This window comes from Puma concolor, chromosome C2 (genome assembly GCF_028749965.1).
Source record: "Puma concolor isolate L17-30 chromosome C2, mPumCon1.1.hap2, whole genome shotgun sequence".
In the NCBI taxonomy this organism is placed as follows: Eukaryota; Metazoa; Chordata; class Mammalia; order Carnivora; family Felidae; genus Puma; species Puma concolor.
The window spans coordinates 100,005,293-100,032,984 of record NC_141675.1 but is presented as its reverse complement, the minus strand read 5'-3'; the positions used below and the strand labels follow the sequence as shown (position 1 = coordinate 100,032,984).

Sequence of the window (27,692 nt, the reverse complement as noted above, 5' to 3'; positions counted from 1 at the left end):
AGCATAGAACATTTAAGTGTATTGAAAGAAAAAAGCTGTTAACCTAGAATTCTTTTCTGTCAAAAATATTTTTTTCAATGAGAATGCTTCCACACATAACTGCTTCCACACATAACTGATACAATTTATCACCAGGAGATCCTCACTATGAGAAATGTTAAAGTAAATACTTAAAGCAGAAGGAAAATAATACCAGATAGAAATCTGAGTCTACATAATGAAGAGCACTAGAAATAACTTTAGGGATAAATATATACAATTATTTTTCTTATTATGTTAATCTCTTTAAAAGTAATTAACTACTTAAATATAATAAAAATGTATTATGAGGTTTATGGTATATGTAAAAGTAAAATGCACAGGAACAATTGCATAAAGGCCAGAGTAGACCAGTGGAAGTCTATTATTATAAGGTTCTTAAATTATTCCTGACATATATAATATTACTTGCAGGTAGATGTAATAAGTTAAAGATGTGCATCATAAACCTAAAGCCATCACTAAAATAATAAAAGAGATATTTATAAAAAAAGACATTACAAAAGAGATACTAAAATTTATTTGATTAATCTAGAAACAGAAAAAGCACAAAAAGAGGAAACAACAGGCTAGTGAAATAGGAAATAAATATTGAGATGATAGATTCATATCAATTATTATATTAAATGTAAATGGTCTAGGGTTGCCTGGGTGGCTCAGTCGATTAAATATCCGACTCTTGATTTCAGTTCAGGTCATGAGCACACAGTTTCCGTGAGTTCAAGCCCCACTGTGCCAACATTGTGGAGCCTGCTTGGGATTCTCGCCCTCTGTCCCTCTCTCTGTTCCTCCCCCACTCATGCTGTCTCTGTCTCTCTCAAAATAAATAAATAAACTTTAAAAATAAATAAATATTGCAAATGGTCTAAATACCACTATTAAAAGGCAGAGATTGTCAGATTGTATTTTTTTTTAATTGATGCCTATTAGAAGAAACATACACTAAATATAAAAATGGAAGTTTAAAGCACAAAGATGGAAAAAGATATATCATGCTAACATTAGTTAATTGAAAGTTGGAGTGGCTTTATCAGTATTAGATGAACTAGTTTGCAGAGCAAAGAATATTACCAGGGATAAAAAAAGATGATTTCAGGGGTGCCTGGGTGACTCAGTCAGTTAGGCGGCTGACTTCTGCTCAGGTCATGATCTCGCAGCCTGTGAGTTTGAGCCCTGCATTGGGCTCTGGGCAGACAGCTCAGAGCCTGGAGCCTGTTTCAGATTCTGTGTCTCCCCCTCTCTCTGCCCCTCCCCAACTCACTCTCTCTCTCTCTCTCCCAAAAATAAACATTAAAAAAATTTTTTTAAGATGATTTCACAATGGCAAAAAGGACATTCAATCAAAAATATGTAAAAATCCAATATATATATCCTATATATATATATATATATCCTATATATATATATATATATATCCTATATATATATATATATATATCCTATATATATATATATATATATATATATATCCTAAACATTTATTCACTTAATAAGAGAGCTTCAAAATAAATGCAGCAAAACTGATGGAACTGCATTGTAAAATAAAATATTCATAATTATAGTAAAAAATTTCAATGCCCTGTAGTGCCTGGATGGCTCAGTGGGTTTGGCATTTGACTTCAGCTCAGATCATGGTCTCACAGTTCTTGAGTTCAAGCCCCATATGGGGCTTTGCATGCTGACAATATGGAGTCTCCTTCGGATTCTCTTTCTCCCTCTCTCTCTGCCCATCCCCCACCCATGCTCACGCACGCTCTCTCTCTCTCTCTCTCTCTCTCAAAAATAAACATTAAAAAAAAACTTTTTAAATAAATTTCAATGCCCTTCACTGAATAATTTATAATACAAGTAGGCAGAAAACCAGCAAAGTTATAATAGGCTTTACAACACTATCAATCATTTTGACCTGATTGATATTTATAGAACACTACTCTAACAACCAGAAGAATACACATTCCGTTCATGTATATACAGAAATTTTAGCATGATGGACAGTAATCTGGACCATAAAACAAATTTCAATAAATTCAAAAATATTCAAGTCATACCAGGAATATTCTCTGACTATAATGTAATTAAATTAGAAATCAGTAATATAATGATTCTTGTCAAATCCCTCAAAATTTGGGGAAAAATAATACACTTATTAAAAAGCCATTAGTCAACAAGAAATCAAAACAATGTATTTTGAATTAAATGAAAGTGAAATACAGCATATCAAAATTTGTGAAATGTAACTCAAATAGTACTTCAAAAGAAACATATAGCACTAAACGCCTATATTAGAAAAGATCTCAAATCAGTGACCTCAGCTTTTGCCTTCAGAAATTAGATAAATAAAACAAATTAAATCCAAAGTAAGAAGAAAGAGAATAATAAATATTAAAACTGAGTCAATAAAATAGAAAGGCCAAAAATAATAAAACTAATGACACTGACAGTTGAATCTTTGAGAAGATTAATAGCTAAACCTCTAAACAAATTAATCAGGAAAATTACCTATAAACTACCAATATCAGAAATGAGAAAGGTGAAATATTCTATAGATGAAAAGAATGTATTTTGAACAACTGTATGGTAATACATTTGATAATATAGATAAAATGAACCACTTTCCTGAAAGACATAAATTACCAAAGCTTTCTCAAAAAAAAAAAAAATGCATAACCTGAATGAATAGCTCTGTATCTATTAAAGAAATTTAAATTTCAGTTACAAAAAAACCTTCCCACGTAGAAAACTACAGGCCCAGATGGCTTTACTGATGAATTCTACAAACATTTGGGGGGGAAATATCACCAATTCTAAACAAACTATCTCAAAAAAAATGGAAAAGGAGGGAATACTTCCCAACTCACACTCTGAGGCCACCATTACCCTGATACCTAAACCAGACCATTACAAAAAATAAAAAAAAAAAAAAAAGAAACAAACAAACAAAGCAAAAAAAAAAAAAAAAGCAAAAAAAGAAAAAACTACACACCAATATCTCTTATGAATATAGATGTAAAAATTCTTAGAAAATTTTTAACAAAACTCTTCTAACAAAATAATTATGCTGAGCGAAAGAAGCCAAACTAAAGAAAAGTACATACTGTGTGGATCCATTCATATAAAACTCTAGAAAATGAAAACTAATATAGTGACAGAAAACAGACCAGCTGTCACTTGGGAATAGAAAAGAAACAAGGAAGGAAGCAGGAGAGAGATATAAAGGAGGAAGGAAACTTTAGAGAGTAATGAATATATAGGTAATGATTTCATGGATATGTATGTATATAACACAGGTGATACGTGTGCTTTAAATATGTGAAGTTATACTAAGAAATATGTCAGTTATACTAAGAAAGCTGTTTATATAGCTCTCTCTGGGTGGTCCAAATGTGAGCCAAATGTGTTCCCCAAACCATAAGATATCCTGCTTCTACTTAGTCTACCTCCAGCTTCCCCATTCCAACTTCGAATCAGTGTTTTTGAAGTCTTCCCTTTATAGTTTATTTCACTATAAACCTTTTCCACTCCCCTCCTGTCTTTGAGTCTCTGACAAATGCAAGTGATAGTGGCCGAAATCCTCCCTATATTAAGTTCTGAATAAATAGTCTGTTTGTTCTCATATCAGTTGACTTTGTTTCCACAACTGCTTATATCTTTTAATGACATTGATTCTTTTCCATATTGGCAAGATTTGTAATAATATCTGATAAGATCCCTTTCAGTGAGGTTTAAGAGCATTTTTTATCCAATGTCTCTTCCAACATGAAATTTCTGGGTAATGGCCATAAAGAGCCTATTTTAGAAGTGTTGTGGGAAGCCGGGCTTAAGCTGTTCATGATAGGACTGGGTATAGTACATGACTCCCTTGCAATATTTTGCCACATATCCGTGCAGCAGAGAAGAGTCTAATATCAGGCATATAATTTCTAAATGTATGGGCCTTCCTGTTAACAGTTCATAAGGACATAACCAATGTGTCCCTGAGGAAATGGATCAGATGGCCATATGGGCTAGTGGGAGTACTTTTACCCAAGGAAGCTCGAGTATTTCTGAAAGTTTTGCTAATTTTAATTAAAGGACACCATGTTTCTTTGGATTTTTACAGAAGTTTGTAGGTGGTAAGGACAGCACAGTTTTTGAGAAAGGGTAATGCCTTACAAAGTTCTTTTAAAAGGATTCATATAAACCATGTCTTGGTCATTTAATATAAAAATTGGTATGTCCCAGGTTGGAAACAAAATGAAGTAGCTTTTCAGAGACTGAAAAAAATTTCAGCCAAGATTTTCAGCAAGAAAATGCTTCAACCCATCCTAAAAATAAACAAATCCTGTGGAGAGTGATTGCTGGATAAAATTCATCTGAAGGTATTCAAAGGATCCTTGAGGCTTTGGTTCCTACCATGCCTCATCTTTACAGTTTTTCCAGGATATGCTGTTCACAAGTAACACATAACCCACAAATAATCTCCACTACCTTTTTAAAGTTTCCCCACCAGTGTTGGTTTGAAATAGTAAGCAATTTGTCTTTACCCTGATGAGTAGCTTCATGGAGAAATTCAGCTAATATCCATGAAATCTTCTGGTGCCACCAAATGGCCTTCTTGAGCATGCTGAGGATTATCTTAGTGAAGGGTATGCTGCATTTTTCCATTCTTCTGTTTCCAAATCAGAGGCTAAATGTGAGTATTTGATGATAGCCTCTTTGACTCAATCCAGAGATTTATCCTTTGGGGGTTTAGTTAGTATCATAAACTTGGTTAAGACAGCTTGTTGGCTTCTTGGCAAAATGATATGCCAAAGCATGTCCTTTAACTTCCATATTATCTCTGTTACCATGGGCCTCAATCTTTACAATAGCTGTCTCACTAGGAAGTAGAAATGCATCTAAAAATTCCTGAGCTATTTGTCCACTTTCGATGGGGTGGTGAGGAAAGCAGAGGTGAGGAAACCTTTTTGTTTCTAAAAGCATCACGTACTACTCCAGAAGCATACCTGCTATCTGCATGCATGTTTACTCTCTTGTCTTTGGCTGGTTAACAAGTTCTAAGTGTTATCAATTCTGCCATATGGACTAACTTTACCTCAGATAGAGGACTATCCTATAAAGGACAGTTTAGATTAGTGACAGCATTAGAGATAGGCTTGATAACTTCATTTTCAATTTTGAAGTATGACCCATGAACAAATATTAGGTCAAGATTCTCAATGTAAGTCTCTAATAAAGCCAAGCAAAGTACAGGAAAGTCCCATCACTGAAGTAACACAGTTATGGGGTTCCTCTTCTTCAGAACACAAGAGTGGTAGGATTTAGGGTGTTGCAGCAATAGTAATGTAAGGGGGAGAGGGTCAACAGAAATTCATAAGAGGTTAATCAACTCACTGAAAGGTGTTGTGTGTTTTCAGTCAGCAGTAAAGTCTGTACTGCATGAGGAACCATAAAGTCTAACAGGGAACCTGGAGCTAATTCCCCAGAAGCATCGACAAGTTTTGCAGTGGCAGTATTGCCCTAACACAAAGGGTATCAGCCTTTGCAATGGGGTGAGGGTGAGGCTACAGCAAGTGATGGGTTTTTGATGGTTTCCATGAAATTGAATTAAAACTCCAAGGCTTTAAGCCCCAGAACACTCATGCACAAATAGGCAAAAGGGTTTCTTTTGTTACGGATGTCAAGAGAAGCAGACTGTCGAAGAGCCTTCTTCAGGTTAAAGAAAGCTTGTGTAAAACCTGGGACCCCAGAAGACAGTGGATCTTACTGAAGACTTAGCCATTTCATAAAGAGGTGCCACAGTCTCAGAAAAAAATTGCACCCATTGTCTGAAATATCCAGTGAGACCCAGATGTCATCTCAGTTGTAGTTTTGTGAGAGGTCCACGATAGTCGTGGATTGTCTTTACCCTGTCATGAGAGAATGTTTTTCCCTCCCTACCCTAAATATACTACTATGTTTTCACAAAATTGTAATTTATCTTTTTTGAGACATTACGCCTTTTTTCTGCTAAGACTGAGAGCTGTAGACTTCTCTAACAAAGTAGGAAATCATCTATATATTATATCAGAAATAAACCACAAGGGAAACTCGTATCTTTGCGTTCTTGATTAAGGACCTAAGAAAATAGGAGGGGGCTTTCAAAAAACCCTTAGGGCCTAGCTATCCATGTATATCCATGTCCTCTCAGATGAAGGCAAAAAAAATACTGACTGTTCAGTGTAGGGATACACCCCGAAAAGGCACAGCAATGATCCACTACATTGAGGGAGGTGGCTTGGGGAGGAACTGATGACAGGATGATATTTGGGTTAGGTACCAATGGGGAAGGAAAGATAACAATTGTATTGATACCCTGAGATCTTGAATAAATCAATATATTCTGTCCATTTCTGGCAGGACAGAAATGTTACAAGGATTAGGGCACGTTATGAAAAGACTCTCAATATAAGGCCCTCAACTAAAAACGTAAAGACTTTTTGGCTTAGGTTTCTACCCTTGGTGATATGTGGGTAACAGTTTGGTAATATCTATCTGAACTTTAATAGATTCTGTTCCAATTATTTTTCCTATGTCCATGGGAACATTAGCCCATAGAGTGTCAAGTACAATCTCAAGATCTGTATCTGGAGTATACATTAAGTATAGTGGAGAAGGAAAGGATTATATAGAACAGACACAAGTTGATCAGGAATTGACAAGTCCTCTGAAACCTCAAGAAATAGTCCCTCTGGTGTCCGTTTTTAATATTACAGTTCTATTTGTGAAGTATATCTCTCGCTAATAAATTTGTAGATGTGGTATCACAGAGCAGGAAACGATGTTTTTTGATCAAGGACCCAAGAGTTATAGTTAAGGGCTGGGAGATAGGGACAAATCTGTGAGTTATCTGAAATACCTACACTCGTGTTCTATATTTTCTCCAAAGAAGAGGTTAAGCAAAGATGACAGGATTTAATACAGCAAGATTAGTGCCGGCGAAAGGCACTTTTATTTATCCTGAAATCTCCTGTAGTTTTATCTTTTTGTTTGCACGATTGAATTATGATGTAATCAACTTTTATTAAAAATGTTTCAGGTATGGCTTTAAGAAGACTTTGACTTATTTTTCAAGCCCATTTCCTGACCCTAAGGCTTTTTGTGGAGAGAGGAATCCTGTAGGTCCCTCTCCAGATCGGTCCAATCAGCTTGTGTTATCCAGGATTTAGCACTGGAGGTTCTGATCAACATGCATACAAATTGATATAGGTTAGGCAACTCTGGGTTATGTGCACCCAAAGAATTACAGATTCTTCTATGAATCTTTGCTAGTCTTGTTTGGGATTAGGAAAATCTTTCTAATTCATCTTGGGTCTGAGGTTTAAATTCTATAGTCATCTGCATACCTGGCTTATGGGAGGGATAGACCATTGGAGACAATTAGCATTTGGAGGTTTTAGAGAGTTGTTGGGAAAAGATAGGAGGTCTGGACAAGGGAAAGAGGAAGGAGGAGGTGCAGAAGGAGGAATATTAGGGGGAAGGGGGCCACAGGAAGGCAACTGGAGGACCAGGAGGGGGAAGGCTTACTATGGAAATGAATCTAGATTATTGTTTAAGTTTGCCAAGTTTTTCACTAGCTTTGACCAAAGAATATTTTAGTGAAACAATTTTTGAACACAAAATTTCATTTGAAGGCCTCTGCAAACCAGTCAAAAAGTAGGCCCCGTTGGATCTGAGAAAACTTCGTTCCTTTTCTTTTTTAAGACACCTGTCAAATGATTTTGTTCAAGTCTAGTGTCCCACAAAGTGGCCATTGAAGGCCCAGGTCATCCTTGGTGAAGTTATGTCACTTGAAACATAGGTGCAAGAATTAGAACTGTAGGGGGGCCTGGGTGATTCAGTCGGGTAAGCGTCTGACTCTTGGTTTCAGCTCAGGTCATGATCTCATGGCTTCATGGGTTCGAGCCTTGCATTGGGCTCTGTGCTGGCAGCATGGAGTCTGCTTGGGATTTTCTCTCTCTCTCTCTCTCTCTCTGGCCCTCCCCCACTTGTACTATCTCTGTCTCTCTCAAAATAAGTTAATTAATTAAAAAATAATAATTAGAACTGTAGTGAGCAGACACTTATCAGGAACTTCTCCAAAAGGAAGAGAAAAATTAGACTTAGCTGAGCCTGTAAGAGCTGGCAACTGAAAACGATGCTTGTGCACTTCGAGTCTTGAGATCCCGACTTGAAGGTAGCTGCCTCCAAATGTAGACCCAACAACCCACACCTGAAGGCAGGTGGAAAAACAGAATGCTCTCTGTGGATCAAAACCAAACTCTAAGGACAAAACAAATGAAACAAAGAATAGGCGATCCAAAGCAAAGTTTGTCCAGAAGAATGCTGGCCCAGCGTTCTACGCTGTGACAAACAATACTTTTAGACAACATAGCACAAAACAGAAGCAGAAGAGAGAGTAAAAAGGGATGAAAAAGAACAGCCTGACTCCACCAAAGATGCCAAACAAATGGGAACCAATAACAAAACCCACGTATCCAACTGAGACTGGGTAGCCACAGAACTCAAAAGCGAGGAAAAGGGAGCTCAGACACAAAGCTCACTTACCATGTCAACACACACTCAACACTGCGAGGGGTAAGGCGCAGGGGCCTTGGTGTGTATCACCTCTGGTTAAAGGATGGAGTCCACGGTGACAGGCAGTGCAGACAACATCTCATCGGAACCTTCAAGGAAAACTAGGGACATAAACAAAAACCACTCAAATGAAAACAGAGGTTTTTTATTCAGAGCTTGCTGTAGCAAGCCACCATCACTTGTGTTTAACCAAGACTCAAAGGCAGGCAGGGGACTGGGAAAGCTTTATAATGAAAAAAAGGGAAGGTTTCAGAAATACCCTGATTGGACCTAGGTAGCACAGAGAAGCTGCGAGCAGGCTAACTAGAAGTGGGCCATTTTATGGTTTGTAGAGCATATTTAGCTTCCTCCAGTTGATCCTGAGCTGGAAGCAGAGGCAAAAATTGGGGAAGCTGGCAGTCACTGACCAAGTCCTGATTGTTCTGGGCCATTTGCTACAGAAATTGTGTTTTGTCTTCCGGGACCAGTTGCTGTAGAGGTTGGGGTGAGGTCTATTTTCATATATGGTCTGGTCATGATCTGTTTGTGTATTTAGCCTCTCACAGTGCAAGCTTGGGATTGTTAGATATTTTACAAGCCTGGCTGATGGACCATATTTAACTTTTTAGCTGTTGAACTAGGAGTCATACAATAACAATATTTGGCCATATATGACATTTTCAACTTTCTAATACAATGTCAAATACGTTCTTCTTCCCACCCCCCTTATCCTTACAGCACCCTTGTGATCCTGGGAGGTTAATTACCTAAGGTCATTCTGTGGAATGACGATTAGATCACAGTATAGAGTGATTTGTAATATATAATTCAAATTAGTATATATATCATCTATAATGGCTTTAAAGTAAATATTTTGGGTTCTTTGCTAAGATAAAGGATCTGTTCTCATCGCTTCTAATTTCATTACTTACAGTTAGGGTCATAGCTCCTTCAAATACCTACAAGGCTGTCATGTGGAAGAAGGATTAGGTTTAGTCCTATGGCTCCAGAGGGCAGAATTCATGCCAGTGAGTGGAAGAGAGGCAGATTCCAATTTAGAATGTGAAATATCATTCTAATAAGTAGCCACTTGCCCCCAAAAGAAGGATAAGGAGTTCCTTATCTCTTGTATTGAGCAGAACTCCATGACCCTGTCCCTTAGAGGGTGCCTCAACTGGCCAGTCCAGTTAAACTGGAAGAACTTTAGAAACTTCAAGTTTATGAAATTTTGTTAAATCCTAACAAGAGGCATAGACATTTGAAATACAGCAGTTTAATATCATTCAAGTTCTGGATGAAATTATTTTATTTCTCAAAACAATGAGCTGCACTTTAAACTTTATTTTTTTAAGTGAAAATTATCCTAATAAGGAGTCTCTAACTCAATCTTCCATCAGCATTGGTTTCTGATTGCACAGTTATAAAACATTATACCAAATGTTTGGAACTCATTTTTGATATTTTAGTAAGTTATAGGAATTCAATGAAGTTTTAAATTAAAAAAAAAAAAACCTTTCTTTGAACAGTAAATGCTAGGATTTCAATCTGTAACTTAACTCTTTGAACATCATCTCTTCTTCGTGGCTTCTCTTTAAATGTTCCTTCAGGTTCAATGCAATTATTTTATTTTCTAGTTTACAAATAACTTGAAGCTGAAATAAAACAGTAAGTCCTCTTCTACACCTGAAGTGTGATTGTTCGACATTCCACAAAGACTTCCCTGGGATCCTCTGCCCACCTCACCCTTCATCTGCCTCTTCAAGTGTTTAAATTGAATCCCCTAAATTTTGCCAGAAGGGTATTTCCTTTTAATGATGGACTGTGGTTTCTCTCTTTTGAAAAACAATCCCGAATCCCAGGGATTCTCCCAGAATTTAAGAAATCATTGCAGAGGTAAAGTAGGCAAGAACTTGGGGCGGAAAGAAATGCCCACTGCATAAACCTTGCTGCTCTGAGTCGTCCTTGACAACTTCCGGGAACAGACTTCAGGCGGTGTTCGAAATTGTCTCCTTTACCCTGTCTATTCATTGCTTTTATGACTGTACATATTTAATACATACAGCGAGGGAGAGAGAAAGCGATGATGTGAAGCACTTCTGGAGAAGAGAAGATGATAAGGAAATAAAACAGGTGTCTGGGAAGGGTTGCTGTTAGAGAAGGAAGAACTGAGCATTAATAGCCATCATTCAGATGGGCAGGAGTTCTCTGCAGGTAGCAGACAGGAAAAGCGAACTCGTGCACCCTCTTTGGGGACAGGCTCTGTTGCTTTCTATTTCTTCTCTTGCAGCCAGGGTACACATTTACTTGAAACAGACTGTTATTTCCTGTTCGGTGGCTGGTCAGGTTGACTCTTTAAGACTAGTGAACATTTCTAATGTATCTTATGCCTTTTTTTTTTTTTTTTTTTTTTTTTTTTTGAGGTTGAGTAGGGAAGAGATCTGTTGAAATTCTAGCTGGGTAAGTGGGGGATTCTCAGAAATGAGAAAGGGGGAAGGAAAACGATGTAGAAGCCGGAGAGCACAGCAGCAGCCCGAGACCCCCCTACCCCCCGCCTCCACTACTCTCGGCCCGCGACCTCCCGCGGAGACCCCAGGCGGCTGCATCAATATTTGATCGACCCTTCGCCCGCGCGCGCGTTGCCAGCACTCGCCGGTGGGGCTTGCCTGGCATCGTCCGCGCTGCGCTGTAGCGCCGGGGCCCGCAGGGGGCTTTGGAAGGACCAGCTCTGCGCTCGCCCCCTCGCCAGGGCGGCTCTGCTTCGCGGCAGGGGCGCGGCGCCCACCATGCGGGGCTGCCCGCGGTTGGCGCTGCTCTGTGCGCTGCTGCCCTGGCTCCTGCGGGCGGCGGCACCCCCGCGCCCCGCGCAACCCCTGGAGCGCGGAGACCCCCGCGACCCCGCCAGGGGCGCCGATTTCGATCGCGTCTACAGCGGGGTGGTGAGCCTCAGCACCGAGAACATCTACTCCTTCAACTACACCAGCCAGCCTGGCCAGGTAAGACACTCGCTCTCCTCGCTCGACTCCCAGGAACTTGCCAGATCTCAGAGCCCCGTCGCTCCTTTGGGTCCCCCGGGAATTGACCTCGGGAGCCTTTGGGGACCACAGGACCCTCGCTCCCTTTTCTCTTCAAAGCAATCACTGCCCTGCCAGAGCTGCCGCAATCCCCCGCAAGCGGCCTCCGGGACAACTCCGGTTCATCTCGCACCTTCCCTGGCCTGGTCCCCTGGCATTTCGGGGCTTTGTAGAGGCGCAGGTTCCCTGCACCTTCCGTGGCTCCTGCCCCCTGGTGGGCCTTTCTCTAGGAAACTCAAGGTTTGTAGGGTTGCGGAGGGAAAGGTCCGCACCGCTGTTTCTAATCCCCTGCGGAGAAGGAACCTCATTTCATTTGGATGATTCGGCCAGACCCTTCTATTTCATAGCGCATGGGGAGGGAGAGCTGCTCAGAATCTAAAATAGGAATGTGTGAGAATGGACGCAAGCTGCCTGCCGAGCCTCTGTGTGTTCAATAGTCATTTCCTGTGTTTTTGTACTACTGTCACACGTATGTGCTTCAGGGAAAGCCACAAGACCCGGCCAGAGATGTCTGAACTGCAGCCAGCAGCTGATCTATGGAGGTTTTGATGTGAAATAAGGGTGGGTAATTGTCTGAAAGTTCTAGACCTATTTCTGTCAAGAACGGAGGTGACACAAGGGGAGGAAATGACTGTCACAGCAACTATCCCTTTGACACATATATTCTGATTATATAATGTAAAAACAAAATGCACAGTTAGGTCTTTCCTTCTAATATGGTACCCTCTAGGGCATAGAAAAAAAAAAAAAATCCCCAGTGTACCTGCCCCAGGCTGGCACCAAATCCTAAGGTGCTGTCACCGTGGCAGCAGAGCCCTGACCCTGGCTTGTCCTCTGCTGACCTTCAGGTTGTATGTCCTGAAGTGAGCAGGGTGACTCTGCAGAGCCATTCTATTGTGAACAAGTAGGAGGGGCAGCTTTTATCGCCCCAGTTCCATACAACTCATCTCTTCCTGTCCAGTGTGCAGTATGGGCCAGCTGACATGCACATGAGTTGTGTTACTAGCCCTATAATTTGATCAGAAAAAAATTCCATGATCTCTGGGGTATCCTGTCAGTTTCCCCCTAAATCATCAGTAAGGAAACTCAAATGGTATGTGCAAAGTTCTGACATCAGGCTTTAGTAGTTCCTTGCACTTCTGCTTAGAAATGGATTGACCATGTTGGGAGGTCGCCTGGGGGATCGCTCAGCTCGGTTGGTTAAGCGTCCGACTCTTGATTTCAGTTCAGGTCATGATCTCACTGTTCGTGGGACCAAGCCCCATGTCAGGCTCTGCACTGACCGCAAGGAGCCTGCTTAGGATTCTCTCTCTCTCTCCCTCTCTCCGCCCCTCCCTCAATCAATTCTCCCTCCCTCTCTCTCTCAATAAATAAATAAATAAATAAACATTAAAATAGAAGAAATAGATTGGCTTTTTTAACTGTTGCTTGGCTTTTCGCCTTTAATATTTCGTGAGTTTCTCTACCACAGCACAGGTGCACTGCTTGCTTGACTTTCCCTAGAACAGTGTGAGAGATTGAGGACAGGGCAGAGTCACATTCATCTCCATATTCCAGTACCTAGCACAGTGCTTGGCACATGAGAGGTTTACTAATGTTTTTGAAAAGTGGATAAATAAGTAAAGAAAGATTTGAGGAACCTGGAATAAAACTAAATAAAATAGAATATGTACTTTTTAATTGGTTCAGAGTATGAGACCATTCCAGATAAAAACATTTTTAACAGTTGTTATGAAATTAGGCCCTTTCCATGGTGCCTGTCTACATGTTTAAATACCTTTTATTGGGGCACCTGGGTGGCTCAGTTGGTTAAGCATCTGACTTCAGCTCAGGTCATGATCTCATGGTTTGTGGGTTCAAGCCCCATGTCGGGCTCTGTGCTGACAGCTAGAGCCTGGAGCCTGCTCTAGATTCTGTCTCTCTCTCTCTCTGCTCCTCTCTTGTTCACACACACTCTCTCTCTCTCTCTCAAAAATAAACATTTAAAAAATTTTTTTTTAAATACCTTTTATTTTATGAAACAATGGTACCTTTATTAAATAAATCCTTTTGTTTTATGAAAAATTAGTTTGTAAAATATCTTTGCATAATACAATAAAAAGTTGACAACCCCAGCGGTCCCTAAAAGTTCACTAGTCTGAGAAATACATTTGGGAACCATGGGACTGGTAGATAACTCAAGTGTTTATACTAGCAATCCCACCTTACGATAACATGAACACAATGCTTTTGGAGATAGCAGGATTTCATTGAAGGTTTGGAATAGCATAATGGAATTACAGAACAGCACAGGGTAAGTGATAGATGAAAGCAGAAATCTAGGCAATACTGTCATAACGTTTACCGACTGTTCCCCACCAAGGGAAATTTCAAGATGGTGGCACTACTATTTAGGCCCTGCCTTATCACCATCTTATTGGCTACTTCCCTACCCCAAATGCTAGCCTCCCACTCTAAATTCTTGTTATTCATGAGAAGCAGTTTTGCCATCATTACTGAAGGGGTCTGCTAAGTGAAGATCTATGAACCCAAGAGCAACAGCTTGGCCAGGACCTTTTTCCTTTAATCTGACAAAGTGTTGGTCAGGGATTCCTTCCCTGTAGGGGTCATTTCTCACCTATTGCTCTTCAGTGCCACAAAGAATTTGGTTTAGAAAAAGACGTAATAAAGTATAACTTTGTGAGTTTTAATCTTTTTTCCATTTCTCATCAAGCCATTGTTCTGTTTGCCTTTATTTTTTCTTCAGTTTGGAGGAGAAAAGCTATTCTCAGTTTAGGCTTTGGGGAGGAGAGGAAGCTGCTTTGGGAGCCTTTGCCCCTAATCTTTCCTGTCAGCCACTGCATCTCCCTTACCAAACACTGTCCCAAGGAACTAGTTAGCCAAGCATTTGTCATGCTAATTAGCTGAGGTCAGCATCAGGAAAGGTCTCACAGGCCTTCTAGGCAGACTAATGTAAATATGAAGCTGCCATTAAGAAAAAAAAAAAAAAAACTGAAAGAATGGAGTGACTGCTTTAAAGAAGAAAAATGAAAATAAAGATCAAGTTACAGGTTAGGCAAGGTCATGAGTCATTTCATTTCCCTGGAGGGGAAGTATCTGGAGACTCCTTTCCAGGGGAGTAGGGTTTTACTTTGGCAAACAGAGTGTTCTAGAACTACAGGGCTGGAACTAAACTAGAAGGAAATTACCTTGTTGAGAAAGTCACCAGGCATATGTTGACTGGGACAGAGGGCACAAAAGCAGGTTTATTGAGAAATAAGAATACTCTTGTAGAGACAGGTGGTGGCAATAATCAAATGTTTAAACTTGGGCTAGATGCTGATAAGGAGCTTTTAAATAAAAATCAAATTACCATGCAACAAGATGTCTTCTTGGAGGCTTTCAGTAACAGAATACACTGGTCACCATAGATTTTTAAAATTGAAATGTTTCCCTGGACATACTTCTTTTGTTTATTCAATGGAGACATGGAGACATGTATCTTTTAATGACATATGCTTTTCTATGCCCAAGGAACAATCCTTGGCTTTATTCATATCAACCAGTAGTTGCAGATCTAGAACCAGTTATACTGCCTCTTGGATCCAGATTCCAAAAGCCTATCCTATTCTCATGAACGATGAAATACATATCAGGATGTTCCAGTAGTAACTTCTAACCACACGTTACTGGTTACATAAAAGAATTAAAACCTTGGATGTGATAGCCTCAGCTCCCCCAGTCTGAGATGTACTCTTCCTGTGTTCCTTACATACTGAGGCAGAGAAGCCCCCTCTGCTGGCTTCATACTTCATACTTCCTCTTACTGACCTGCTTGTTTGTGAGGAGGAAATCATCTCATTAGCACATTATCTGGCTGAACAGAATACCGTAGACTGGGTGGCTTAAAAAACAGACCTCATTTCTCACAATTCTGGAGGCTAGATAGTCCAAGATCACAGTGTCAGCAGATTCGGTGCCTGGTGACAGCTGGAGTCCTAGCTTGTAGACAGTGCCTCACAGCTGTGTCTTCTCATGGCCCAGAGATCAGGGAGAGAAACAAGCTCTCTCCCGTCATTTTTAAGGGCACTAATCTCATCATGAGGGCTCCAACTTCATGATCTAATTCCCCTCCAAATACTGTCACGTGGGGGATTAGGCTTCAACATGAATTTGGTGGCAGAGGGGGACACATTCTGTCCATAGCAGTCACCTCCCGCATTTTCCTCTGTGTCTCTGAAAAAGCAGTATCAACATATTATAAGGATGTTTAGGGGCTGACATTACTTCAGTTACAGGTCTGATTTTATAAAGAACCCATCTTCTTCCTGCCTAGACCTGACAGTCATGTGCTAAATTATATAATGGATTCTGTAAGTGTGTGATGTCCAATATGGTAGCCATTATCTACACGTGGCTATTGAGCACTTGAAATGTGGCCAGTCACAAAATGAGATGTACTGTAAGTATAGATTACACACCAGATTTCAGACAGTATAAAAAGACATGAAATGTGTAATTAATATTTTTTATTGATATGTTTAAATGATAATATTTTAGATATATTAAGTTAAATCAATATAGTAATAAAACTAACTTTGTTTCTTTGTACTATTTTATTTTTTTTAAGTATTTTGAGAGAGAGAGCGAGCACATGCGAGCAAGTGGGGGATGGGCAGAGAGAGAGAGGGAGAGAGAGAATCCCAAGCAAGCTCTGCACTAGTCAGGGCAGAACCCGACAATAGGGTTCAATCCCACAAACCATGAGATGATGACCTGAGCCAAAATCAAGAGTCAGATGTTTAACCAGCTGTGCCACTCAGGCACCCCTCTTTGTACTTTCTAAAGTAGCCACTAGAAAATTTAAAAACACATATGTGGGTCATATTATGTTTTCTTTGGACGGCACTGTTCCGAGTACTACAAGAACCTTAGAGAAGTCATTCATCCCACAGATAGCTTTGTTGGAGGCAATGAAGCTTGAAAGGTCATAATGGATAAGCAGAACTTGGATAGGCAGAAAGAAAGGGGAAAGTCCTTTCAGGTATGGAAACATAGATCAGATTTCTGTTTTGACAATACTACATTGAAAGTGGTGGTATATTTTACCAGGAGGCACATAGTGTCTAGTTGTCTCTTTTTGTGATGATAGCCACCTTTGGTCATTATTGCCTAGTTTCATGAATTCATTAGGAACCAGGTGATAATATATATATTTTTTAAATACTTTATTTTTAAGAGGGAGAGAGACAGAGCACCAGTGGGGGAGGGAGGGGCAGAGAGAGAGGGAGACACAGAATCTGAAGCAGGCTCCAGGCTCTGAGCTGTCAGCACAGAACCTGACTCAGGGCTTGAACCCACGAACCGTGAGATCATGACCTGAGCAGCAGTCGGATGCTTAACTGACTGAACCACCCAGGTGCCCCAACAAGGTGATAATATTTTAATTATCACATACTTCTTCTTTTTTTTAATGGGTGAGGTTTTTTAAAAATTATTTTAGAGAGAGAGTGTGGGCAGGGGTGAGGGGAAGAGGGAGGGAGAGAGAATCTTAAGCAGGCTCCACCCTCAATTCAGAGCCCAACATGGGACTGGATCCCACTAGCTGAGCTGAAATCAAGAGCATCAAAAGTGGGATGATGCTCAACCAACTGAGCCACCCAGGCACCCCTATTTATGAGCTGGAATACTTCTTCATTTTTTATTCTTTTCTTTCTTTCTTTCTTTCTTTCTTTCTTTCTTTCTTTCTCTCTCTCTCTCTCTCTCTCTCTCTCTCTCTCAAGAGCATGTGCACGTGAGCAGGAGAGAGGCAAAGAGAGAGGGGGAGAGAGAGAGAGAGAGAGAGAGAGAGAGAGAATCCCAAGGAGACTCCACGTTGTCAGGGCAGAGCCCAACACAGGGTTGATCTCACAAACCATGAGATCATGACCTGAGCAGAAATCAAGAGTCAGATGCTTAACTGGCTGAGCTACCCAGGCGCCCCAAAGATCTGGAATAGTTCTATAATAAGAAACCTCTCCTCATCAGCTATTTGGGCACCTTAGGCTACTGTATGTAAACAAACATGAGATAAAGTCTTCATTTTTTTACCTTTATTTAGCAATTTTCAATATAATGAGTTGGTCTCCTAGCATTCTATAATAATGATCAATGAGATTTCATTTAGCATAATCATGAGCTCATGAATTTAAACCTATTTGATTTGATTTGCCTCAACCTATTGTCATTACTAACTTTATGTTCAAATTGTTCATTGGCCAGTGAAAGCCAATTTGAGTTGGAGCCTGAATTCTCTTGATAAAATCCAAGTGCTCTCTGACATCTTCCTTGCTTTCTGGTATGAAAAGTTATTCCAGATTCATCAGGTTCCGTTCTCTTTTTTTTTAATGTTTATTTTATTTATTTTGAGAGAGAGAAATAGAGTGTGAACAGGGGAGGGGCAGAGAGAGAGAGAGAGAGAGAGAGAAAGAGAGAGAGAATCCCAAGCAGCCTCCCCACTGTCAGCATACAGCCTGATTCAGGGCTCAAACTCACCAACTGTGAGATCATGATCTGAGCTGAAATCAAGAGTCAGATGCTTAACCAACTCAGCCTCCCAGGCACCCCATCGTCACATTCAGGTCTTGTCTCCAACATGGAATCAGCCATTTTTCCAGAAGGTCAGGTTCCTTTGAGTAGCAAATAGAGACCACAGTATGCTAGTAGTCAGTCTGCTAGTGCCATTAGTATTGCTAATGGCTTGGTAAGTTTTTTTCTAAATCTTTTCAATAGATGGAGCTAAAGGAGAGACCATATCATGAGTTCATACTAGTACTTCTGATTCAAATTCAGAAACACAGGGTTTTTACTTAACCTCATCCATCTTACACATGTATGTATTTCCTTTCTCCTGTGCCAAAAACCCTGTTTCTCAATGATAACAACTTACTCATTTGCTTTAATATACACACAACCGTTTTAGATAACAGTACTAATATTGTCACAAACAATAAGATTGCTGGCAACAGTTAAAGATTTATTTTTACAGTTCCTTTTACCTTAGGGCATATTTCATGATTGATGTCGAGACAAATTCCTATGTTTTAAAGTAAGGTAGCAGGACAGTCATGTTACCCTTTCAGGGCAGTTATGTTATCAACTTGTTAGGTTCATTTGTGTCCTTTTATGTTTGAATTTCAGGGATGCTTCTTAATTTTGTTTGAAAACTAACAAATAAAAATCTAAAAAACATGATATATTTGCAGAAGTCCAGCTTCTACCTCTGTTCCCTGCATCTCATTCCCTCTGTTCCTCTATAGGTAGCCATTTAAAATTTTATAGCCTATAAACTAAAGCAGTTTTGGGGTGCCTGGGAGGTTCAGTTGATTGAGCATTTGACTCTTGATTTCAGCTCAGGTCATGATCCCAGGGTCTGCTGACAGTGCAGAGCCTGATTGGGATTCTCTCTCTCCCTCTCTCTCTCTACCCCTTCCCCACTTGAGCTCTCTCATGAGCACGCTCACTCCCTCTCTCCCTTAAAATAAATAAACTTAAAAACAAATAAAGCAGGTTTTTGTTGCTCTAATAGTTTCCTCTTTACTAATATATTTATATAATGCCATTAGCCTCTTCTAATTTCATCTCTTAGTTCTCTGTGATGAGCAATATTGAAATTAGCCAGTATCTTCTTCTCCGTCTCTTTTTCCAACTCCAAAATCTAAACCCTAGTTAATACCTATAAAAAAAATTAATTATCTACTTTTCATTTAACTTCATTATTTCATTATTCTTCCCATTCTCATCCCATTTTTGGTTCGTGGTACTTATCTATATTGTCAAAGCATATCGTCATTATGAGCTAGACTACCTTCCTTACAAACAACATTTAGTTTTAGCTCTACAGGTACTTATATATTAAAAATACACAACTCGTCTTTATATTAATGTCCTCCAGCCATTTTTCTCTAAAGCTTATTCTCTAGGATCTTCTAGGATCCTTTCAGGTTTATAATGCTTTGTCCACAGACTTTATACTTATAGGACTGTTTAGCTGAATATAAAACCCTTGGCTTACAGTTTTTTTTCCTTCAGTTTTAACCATATTATTCCTTTGGCTTCTGGCAAAACTGATGATAAAAGGGATTCTTCCCTTTGCAGCAATTTCATTTTTCTGCCTGGATTCCTGACTCTTTTTCCTTTTTCTTTGAAATCCAATAGTTTTAACAGACGGGTCTGGTAGGTCAGTCTTTCCCAGGTATGTGATGTAATCTTTCAATATGTAACTTCAATAATCTTTTTTTAATTCCAGAAATTTTCCTTATAGTTTTTATTGTATGTATGTATGTATTTAATTTTTAGAGAAAGAGCACACGCACAAGTGAGCAAGGGGCAGAGGGAGAGGGAGAGAGAGAATCTCATGAGATGCAGCAAGAGGGAGATAGAGTGAAGAGCCTACAGTGGGGCTCGAGCTCATGCAAAGCAGGGCTGGAATTAATGACTGTGAGATCATGACCTGAGCTGAAGTTGGATGCTTAACTGGCTGAGCCACCCAGGCACCCTTCTTTACAGTTTTTAACATTCGTTTATTCCAATGCTTGGTTATCTTCTTTAGGAATTCCCTTTATACTTATGTTGGCCCTTCTTTATTGTTTCCTATAACTATCCATTTTTCTAGAATTGTTTTTTTATATCCTGCCCAGACTACATTTTTTCTCCTTTCCATCTTCTATTTTCCTTTTTTCCTTCATACTAAATATTCATTTATAACATAATTTTAAAATTTATTTGTAATCTTTTCCTGAGTTCTGCCATTTCTTTTTTAAAACTTCATTTTCTCCAATAGCCTCATTTCTTAATTTTTAAAATTCTGATTTATGGCCTTTTTCATAGATTTTAAAATGTTCATAATTTGAAATTTGGAAATATTAGGCTATGCTTTCCACCTGTTTTATAGGTACAGCTTTCTGGCATACCTTCACCATCTGAAATGGTGTTTTCTCTTCCTTATTCTCTTTGACTTGCAATGACTTTGTGTGGGATTCAACTGCAGTCCTTGTCTATTGCTCATCTTTACTTTAGATGAGTTTTCCTTATTTTATTTTTTTAACTTATATATATATATATATATTTTTTTTAGAGAGAGAGAGAGAGAGAGAGAGAACATGAGTGGGAGAGAGGGGCAGAGGGAGACAGAGAGCAGGCTCCACTCTCAGTGCAGAGCCTGACTCAGGACTCCAACTCACGACCCTGGGATCATGACCTGAGCTGAAATCAAGAGTGGGACACTCAATACACTGAGCCACCAGGCACCCTGAGTTTTTCTTACTTTAGAAGGGAAAGATAGACCTGGATAGCTTTCCTAGCTTTCTTCTCTTATCGTGGTGAGGTGATCAAAACATGGTTTTCTTTCTGAGAAGTTTCATAGGTCCTCTCCCCCATTTTATGGAGACTTCCTCTTTCCTTTGTTCTTGATTCATCCTGTTCAGTTTGGTTTCCACTCCCACAGCTTTTCGTCAGGCAGAATTTTTTCTAGGAAGGGAGTTTTGATTAGTTTTGAGGATCCATGAGGCCCAGACTACTCCAGAAGGGTCTGGATTTCCTCAAGTGTTCTTACACCTACTCACAACTTGAAGCCTATAAAGCTGCCTCCAGGTTCAACTACTATTCTCAGGTTGGCCCTCCCATCTTTTTAGGGAGCACTTTTACATGGATTTTGGGTTCTCTGATTCTCAGAGCCAGCAGAGCTCCATGCTTCCTTCTGATTCTACCCACACAATTGCTGATACCACACAGGTGTTGAAGCTGTTGGTAATTTTTCCCACCCAGTCATGTTTTGGAGTTTGTGCAGGATACCTTATCTTGGTAAATGTTCTCCATGAAATTTTGGTTCTGTCTTCCCAGTTGCCCTATTTTCACAAGGCACACTTGAGATTTAAATTCTCTGCTGCTACTGACACCATCTTCTCAGAATCCTCTCTCCATTCTTTTCTGTAAGTTATAATTTTGAAATAACTTCAAATATACAGAAAAGTTAGAACCATATAAAGAACTCCAATATGCCCTTCACTCAAATTTCCCAATTGTTTTTGCCAAATTTGTTTTATCAGTCTCCCTCCCCATAAGCAAATTTTCCCCCAAAACATTTGAAACTAAGCTACAGATATGATGCTCCTTTGTCTCTAAATACTTCAGTGTATATTTTCTATGAACAAGAATATTTTCTTATATAGCCATGGAATAATGATGAAAATCAGAAAATTAACATTAAATTAAATTAAATTAAATTAATCCCCTTCACCTATTTCACCCATCCCCCCACCTACCTCCCCTCTGGCAACCACCAATTTGTTTTCTATAGTTAAGAGTCTGGGGTTTTTTTTTTACCTTGTGGACCTCAATGTTTTTGAAGAGTACAGCCAGTTATTTTATTTTATTTTATTTTATTTTATTTTATTTTATTTTATTTTGTTTTATTTTATTTTATGTATGTATGTATGTATTTATTAAATGTTGCTCAATATTTTTTTTTTTTAAAGAGAGAGAGAGAGCACATGAGTTGGGGGTGGGTGGGGGGGTGAGTGGAGGGGCACAGCCAAGTGGGGAAGAGAGAGAAAGAATCTTAAGCAGGCACCATACTAAGCACAGAGCCTGAAGCAGGGCTCCATACCATGACCCTGGGATCATGACCTGACCTGAAGTCAAGAGCCAGACGCTTAACCAACTGAGCCACCCTGGTCCCCCAGCCAGTTATTTTATAGATTGTCCCTCAATTTTGATTTGTGTGATGTTTCCTCATGATTAGATTCAGGGTATACATTTTCAGCATATCATCACACAAGTGATATTGTATCCTTAGTGCATCATATCAGAGGCACATGATATTAAGCTTTCCTATTGTTATTGTGGGTAATGTGGGTTACGTGGTTAGGATGGTCTCTCCCAGGTTTCTCCACTGTAAAGTTACTATTTTCCTTTTGTAATCAAAAAAGTAATTAGTGGAGCATACCTTGAGACTATAAATATTCTATCCCTCATCAAACTTTCAACCACCAGTTTTAACATCCATTGATTATTCTTGTCTAAATCAGATATTACCATAGTGGTTTCCAACTAGTCATTTCCTAATTCATCATTCCACATTTATCAGTTGATATTCTACTATAAGAAAGAGCTTTTCTTTCTCTCCCATTTATTTATTTATTCTTCTTAAAAAAATTTTTATGGATAACAGGTGATTTTTTTTTCCTCTTCAAGTCAGTCGCACTCCTTGTCTATCGTGGGCATATTAAGGAATCTCTCTTTTAACTCCAACCCAGAAAGTAGGTTTCTTCTCTTTGCTCCTGTAATATCATGATTATAACAAGACATATATATATATAATATATATATATATATATATATATATATATATATATATATATTATATATATATATTTTCAGTTTCTGGCACAGAGCTCCTAAAACCCTTGGAATTTTCTAAGTGATAAGAGTGATAAAGATGTCTTATCATTGAACCGCACCTGAGTTTATGTTAATGAAGTGATTTTTGGAAAGACCCTAAAGATGGGATTGGTTGCCAGAGGGAACCAACCATATAATTGGAGGGTTGGAACTTTCAGTCCAACCCCGTTTGACCTCCTGGGTGGGGAGGGGGCTGGAGTTTGAATTGCCAATGGCCAATGATTTAATCAATCTTTACTATATAATGAAGCCTCCATAGAAACCCTAAAGGATGGAGCTCAGAGAGTTTCTCAGTGAGCACGTGGAGATTCAGGGAGAGGTATGCGCTCCAAAAGCATGGAAGCTCCACACCCCTTCCCACATACCTTGCTCTGTGCATCTCTTTCATCTGGCTATTCCTGAGTTACGTCCTTTGTAATAATAAACAGGTTATCTTGGAAGTAAAATGTTTCACTGAGTTCTGTGAGCCACTCCAGTAAATTAATTGAACCCAAGAAGGGGGTTATTGGAATCTTTGATCTATAGCTAGTTAGTCAGGTGACAACCTGGACTTTTTTTTTTAAGTTTCTTTTTCATTTGTTTGTTTAAGTCATCTCTGCACCAAACCTGGGGCTCCAACTCACCACTCTGAGATCAGGAGTTGCATGTTCTGACTAAGTTGGCCAGGTACCCCCAACCTGGACTTTGTGATTGGCATCTGAAGGTGGGAAGAAGTGGAGAGGTAGTCTTCTAGAACTGAACTCTTAACCTGGGGATCTGACGCTATCTCCAAGTAGATAGTAGATAGTGTCAGAATTGAGTTGAGTTGCAGATCACCCAGCTAATGTCTGAGAATCTTTTGGTGGTGTGGGAAAAACACATACTGTAACTGGGGGTGCAGATTTGTACTTCTCCATCACTAGCAAAATAATAATATTTCAGTGGCTTTTAGGGAATCACAAAGGAAGATGACATCATCAGTTATCATCTAGGGCATCTATTGCAACCCATTATCCAGATTATCTGTTGGGTTCCAAGCAAATCTCTCTCTAGACCATTTAATAAGTATAGTGATCCTCAGTTTTGAATTTGCAGTTAAAAGGATAAGCATATAATTATTTTTACTCATGAGAAACTGAAAGCCAGAATAGTCAAACAAATTATATAAGTAATCACTGCGGCTAGAATATCTGAGTGTCTGAATTCAGTTTCATAATTTTATCCATTTCAAGTCCTTGACTATGGAGTTCTCAGTATGTTTTTTTAAATGTAGGTTTTCATTAGGGATCTTTGAAATATGATAAACTTTACATTGTCTCTGTGTGGTGAGATTATGGTGAATTTTAATGGTCTTTTCTGTATTTTCTAAATATTTCACACAAAAAAACATGTTTTACATTCCTAAGGCAAGGACAACAAAACACTGACAGGCTGAGCAGTATTGGGGAAGAACACTGTGTGGGGCACCAGAAAATGTGTGTTTTTATCTCCTTAACAACCTGTGTGCCTCCAGCAAATCCTGTTTCCTCTCCGAGCTTTATTTCCTCCCACTGAGAAGAGAAAACTACATCTTTTATCTTTATTCAAGCACTAAAGTTCAGTGCTCTCTTTTTTTTAACCATGTGTGAGACTGTAATTTTTTTCTTTTTTCTTTTAATGTTTATTATTTTGAGAGAGAGAGAGAATGAGAGAGTGTGTGCTTATGGGAGGGACAGAGAGAGAGAGAGAGGAAGAATCCCAAGCAGGCTCCCTGCTGTCAGCACAGAGTCCAAATCAGGGCTTGAACTCACAAACCATGAGATCATGCTCTGAGCTGAAATCAAGAGTCAGACACTTAACTGACCGAACCACCCAGATGCCCCCCGCCCCTTTTTTTAATTCTTGGCTTTATATTTTTTTATTATTTTATTCAAATCCAAGTTAGTTAACATATACTGTAAGAATGGTTTCAGGAATAGAATTTAGTGATTCATCACTTACATACAACACCCAGTGCTCATCCCAGCAAGGGTCCTCCTCAAAGCCCATCATCCATTTAGCAGCCCCCCCCCCCACCTCCTCCAGCAATCCATAGTTTGTTCTCTGTATTTAACAGCCTCTTATGGTTTTCGTCCCTCTCTGTTTTTATCTTATTTTTCTTTCCTTTCCCCTATGTTCATCTGTTGTGTTTCTTAAATTCCACATATGAGTATAAAGAATGTAAAGAATGTATACAACTTTTTTTTTTTTTTTTAAGTAAGCTCTCTGCCCAATGCGGGGCTTAATCTTGCGACCCTGAGGTCAAGAGTAGTATGCTCTACCAACTGAGCCAGGCAGGCATCCCTAATTTTTTTAACTATTGACAAGTAGGAGAAATTTCTTGCCAAAAAGATCATTTCTAACTCCTTGTCTTATAAAAGCCAGTAAATGAAATCTTTAAATTATTGTTTCTAAAACACTACTCTTTTCTCCATTGGTTGGTTTTCTTTTCTTTTGAGAGGCTTCCCGTAGGGCTCCACCACCTGGAAGTGTTTTATTTTGTCTCCCTCTTTTACCTCCACCTTTGCCACCAGGGCTGAGCTTGTATTCAAGTTCCATTTTGTTTCTCTCTCACGTTCCGTTTGTTTCCTCCTGAGTGCCATGTCAGTAGGCTTGCTATAGTGTTGGGTTTCGTTTTTTGGTTGTTATTTTGTTTTGATGATATTGTTGTGTTGCCCCCTTCTGAAGGGGTATTTTAAGGTATCTGATACAATATGTAGGGATTTTCAGTGTTCGTTCCTTTCCTGCTTTGGTTTCAACATGTTACCTGAAGGGTCTCCTGTGTCATTTCTCCCCGTTGGCTTGAATGTAAAAGACCAAGGGACTTAATACTTGTGAAACCGTGAAACTTCTTTGCTTCAAGAAGATGCCAGTGTTTCTTTTTTCCTTTCAGACTGATTGATAATTATCACACGTTGCCATGCAGCAGCCAGAGTTTGACAGCCAGCTCTTCCTACATTGTTTAACTCTGGGGCTAACAGAAGTTCCACGTCAACACACCAAGATGGTGCATTAATGATTTAAAGGCACATCTAATGAGCTGTTCGAATTAGGGCCTCACCATCCTTTCTGCTCATTTGCGAAGGAAAATATCAAACATATCATGATGCTTCAGGCAATAGAATCACAGCCCTTTCTGTTTTGCCAAAAAAAAAAAAAATACATTTTTAAACGTTATTTTCTTTTCTTGGATATTGTGAAAATGGAAAATTTGAAGGTCTTTTTTTGAGGTATTTTAGTGGCTATGCAAACCAAAACCAAAACCAAAAAAAAACCTAAGGACCTGTATTTTGCTTAAATAAACTAAGGTCAGCAGGGACACCTGGGTGGCTCAGTCGGTTAAGCATCTGACTTTGGCTCAAGTCATGATTCGTGGGTTTGAGCCCCACATCAGGCTCTGTCCTGACAGCTCAGAGCCTGGAGCCTGCTTCGGATCCTGTGTCTTCCTCTCTCTTTGCCCCTCCCCCACTTGTGCTCTGTCTCTCTATCAAAAATATAAACATTAAAAAAATAATAATAAATAAAGCTAAGGTCAGCAATAAGAACCAACTGTCCGACTTAACCCTTAAGTCCTCAGTCTGAGATCCTTCTGCTTTCATATGTAATGAGTTTCTAAGAACATGTGTAAAAATTATTGATACAGGAGAAACAATTGACTTACCTGTCAAAAGATAGTGCTCCATTCCTGGAGAGAGAAAAAGCAAAGCTGAGTGTCATTACATATTAAATGTTATTAATAATAAAATTAATTGAAATGATTTGCTGTAGTAATTAATTACTTCAAATTCTCATTTGCCTTATCCCCTCAGTTTATTTGAAGTGACAATAATAGACAAATAAATTGATTTTGCTGTTAGAAAGAAGGATATGCAAATGTTGATTTTACACAAGATGGAACAAGGGATTTTTCAATGGGTTGGATAAGAAGAGTGAAACTGGTTTGAAGGTATCTTATATTGAAAAATGTGTCCAAAGAAAGTTGAGTGTAAGCCTTCTTTTCTGACAGGAAATCTATAGGAATCCATTTCCCTGTCATAGCTCCCAAGAACTGGGAAATTTTCCCTCTGTTCCACTGAAAAGCTTTTCAAGAACTAGTTCTCAGCCCATAATTTTAAGGAAGTTTATTTGGGACCCAGCCTTCTATAGTTGATCCCAAGGCTGGCCAGGGGTATCTATATGTAATTATGAAAGTATTGGCTTCTTTGAAGGTACAGACCACTTGTTTTGGGTAAACTCATAAGTGTTTAAATAAAATATTTTATTTCTGAAAATGGTGGCAAAATTAAAGTTTATCTAACATCATCAAGTAGCATGTAGTCCTGAGTAAAAGCACCCTCTGGCTACCTGGAGTATTTACCATTGATTGGACCATTAAACGTGTAAATAAAATGGGGTGCCTGGGTGGCCCAGTTGGTTAAGCATCTGACTCCTGATCTCAGCTCAGGTCATGATCTCACAGTTTGTGGGTTCAAGCCCCACATCGGGCTCTGTGCTGACATTGAGGAACCTGCTTGGGGTTCTGTCTCCCTCTCTCTCTGCCCCTCCCCACTCCCACATCTGTGGGCTTTCTCTCTCTCAAAATAAATTAAGCTT

General features: G+C 39.3%; 1 protein-coding gene and 1 long non-coding RNA gene across 8 annotated transcripts in view; one reads left to right on the top strand and one right to left on the bottom strand.

The window, feature by feature from the left end:
* Positions 1 to 8,693: 8,693 nt before the first annotated feature.
* LOC147577448 (uncharacterized) lies at positions 8,694 to 26,777 on the bottom strand. The gene is made up of 3 exons (XR_015240304.1): positions 26,761 to 26,777; positions 18,198 to 18,331; positions 8,694 to 8,735 (listed from the first exon to the last, which is right to left on the bottom strand). It is a non-coding gene; the product is annotated as an uncharacterized LOC147577448 (long non-coding RNA).
* The window catches only part of SIDT1 (SID1 transmembrane family member 1), a 112,688-nt gene continuing 96,116 nt past the window's right edge, over positions 11,121 to 27,692 (top strand). For 5 of the 7 annotated variants that reach the window (XR_015240302.1, XM_086675405.1, XM_086675404.1 and 2 more), the window contains exon 1: positions 11,266 to 11,606. Coding sequence is in view for 5 of the 7 variants with exons in the window: in XM_086675405.1 (XP_086531531.1) it covers positions 11,397 to 11,606 (210 nt within the window). In the remaining 2 variants the exon portion in view is untranslated. Of the gene's footprint in view, positions 11,607 to 27,692 lie in introns of all 7 variants that reach the window. The other 2 variants (XM_086675406.1, XR_015240301.1) reach the window with 2 other exon arrangements.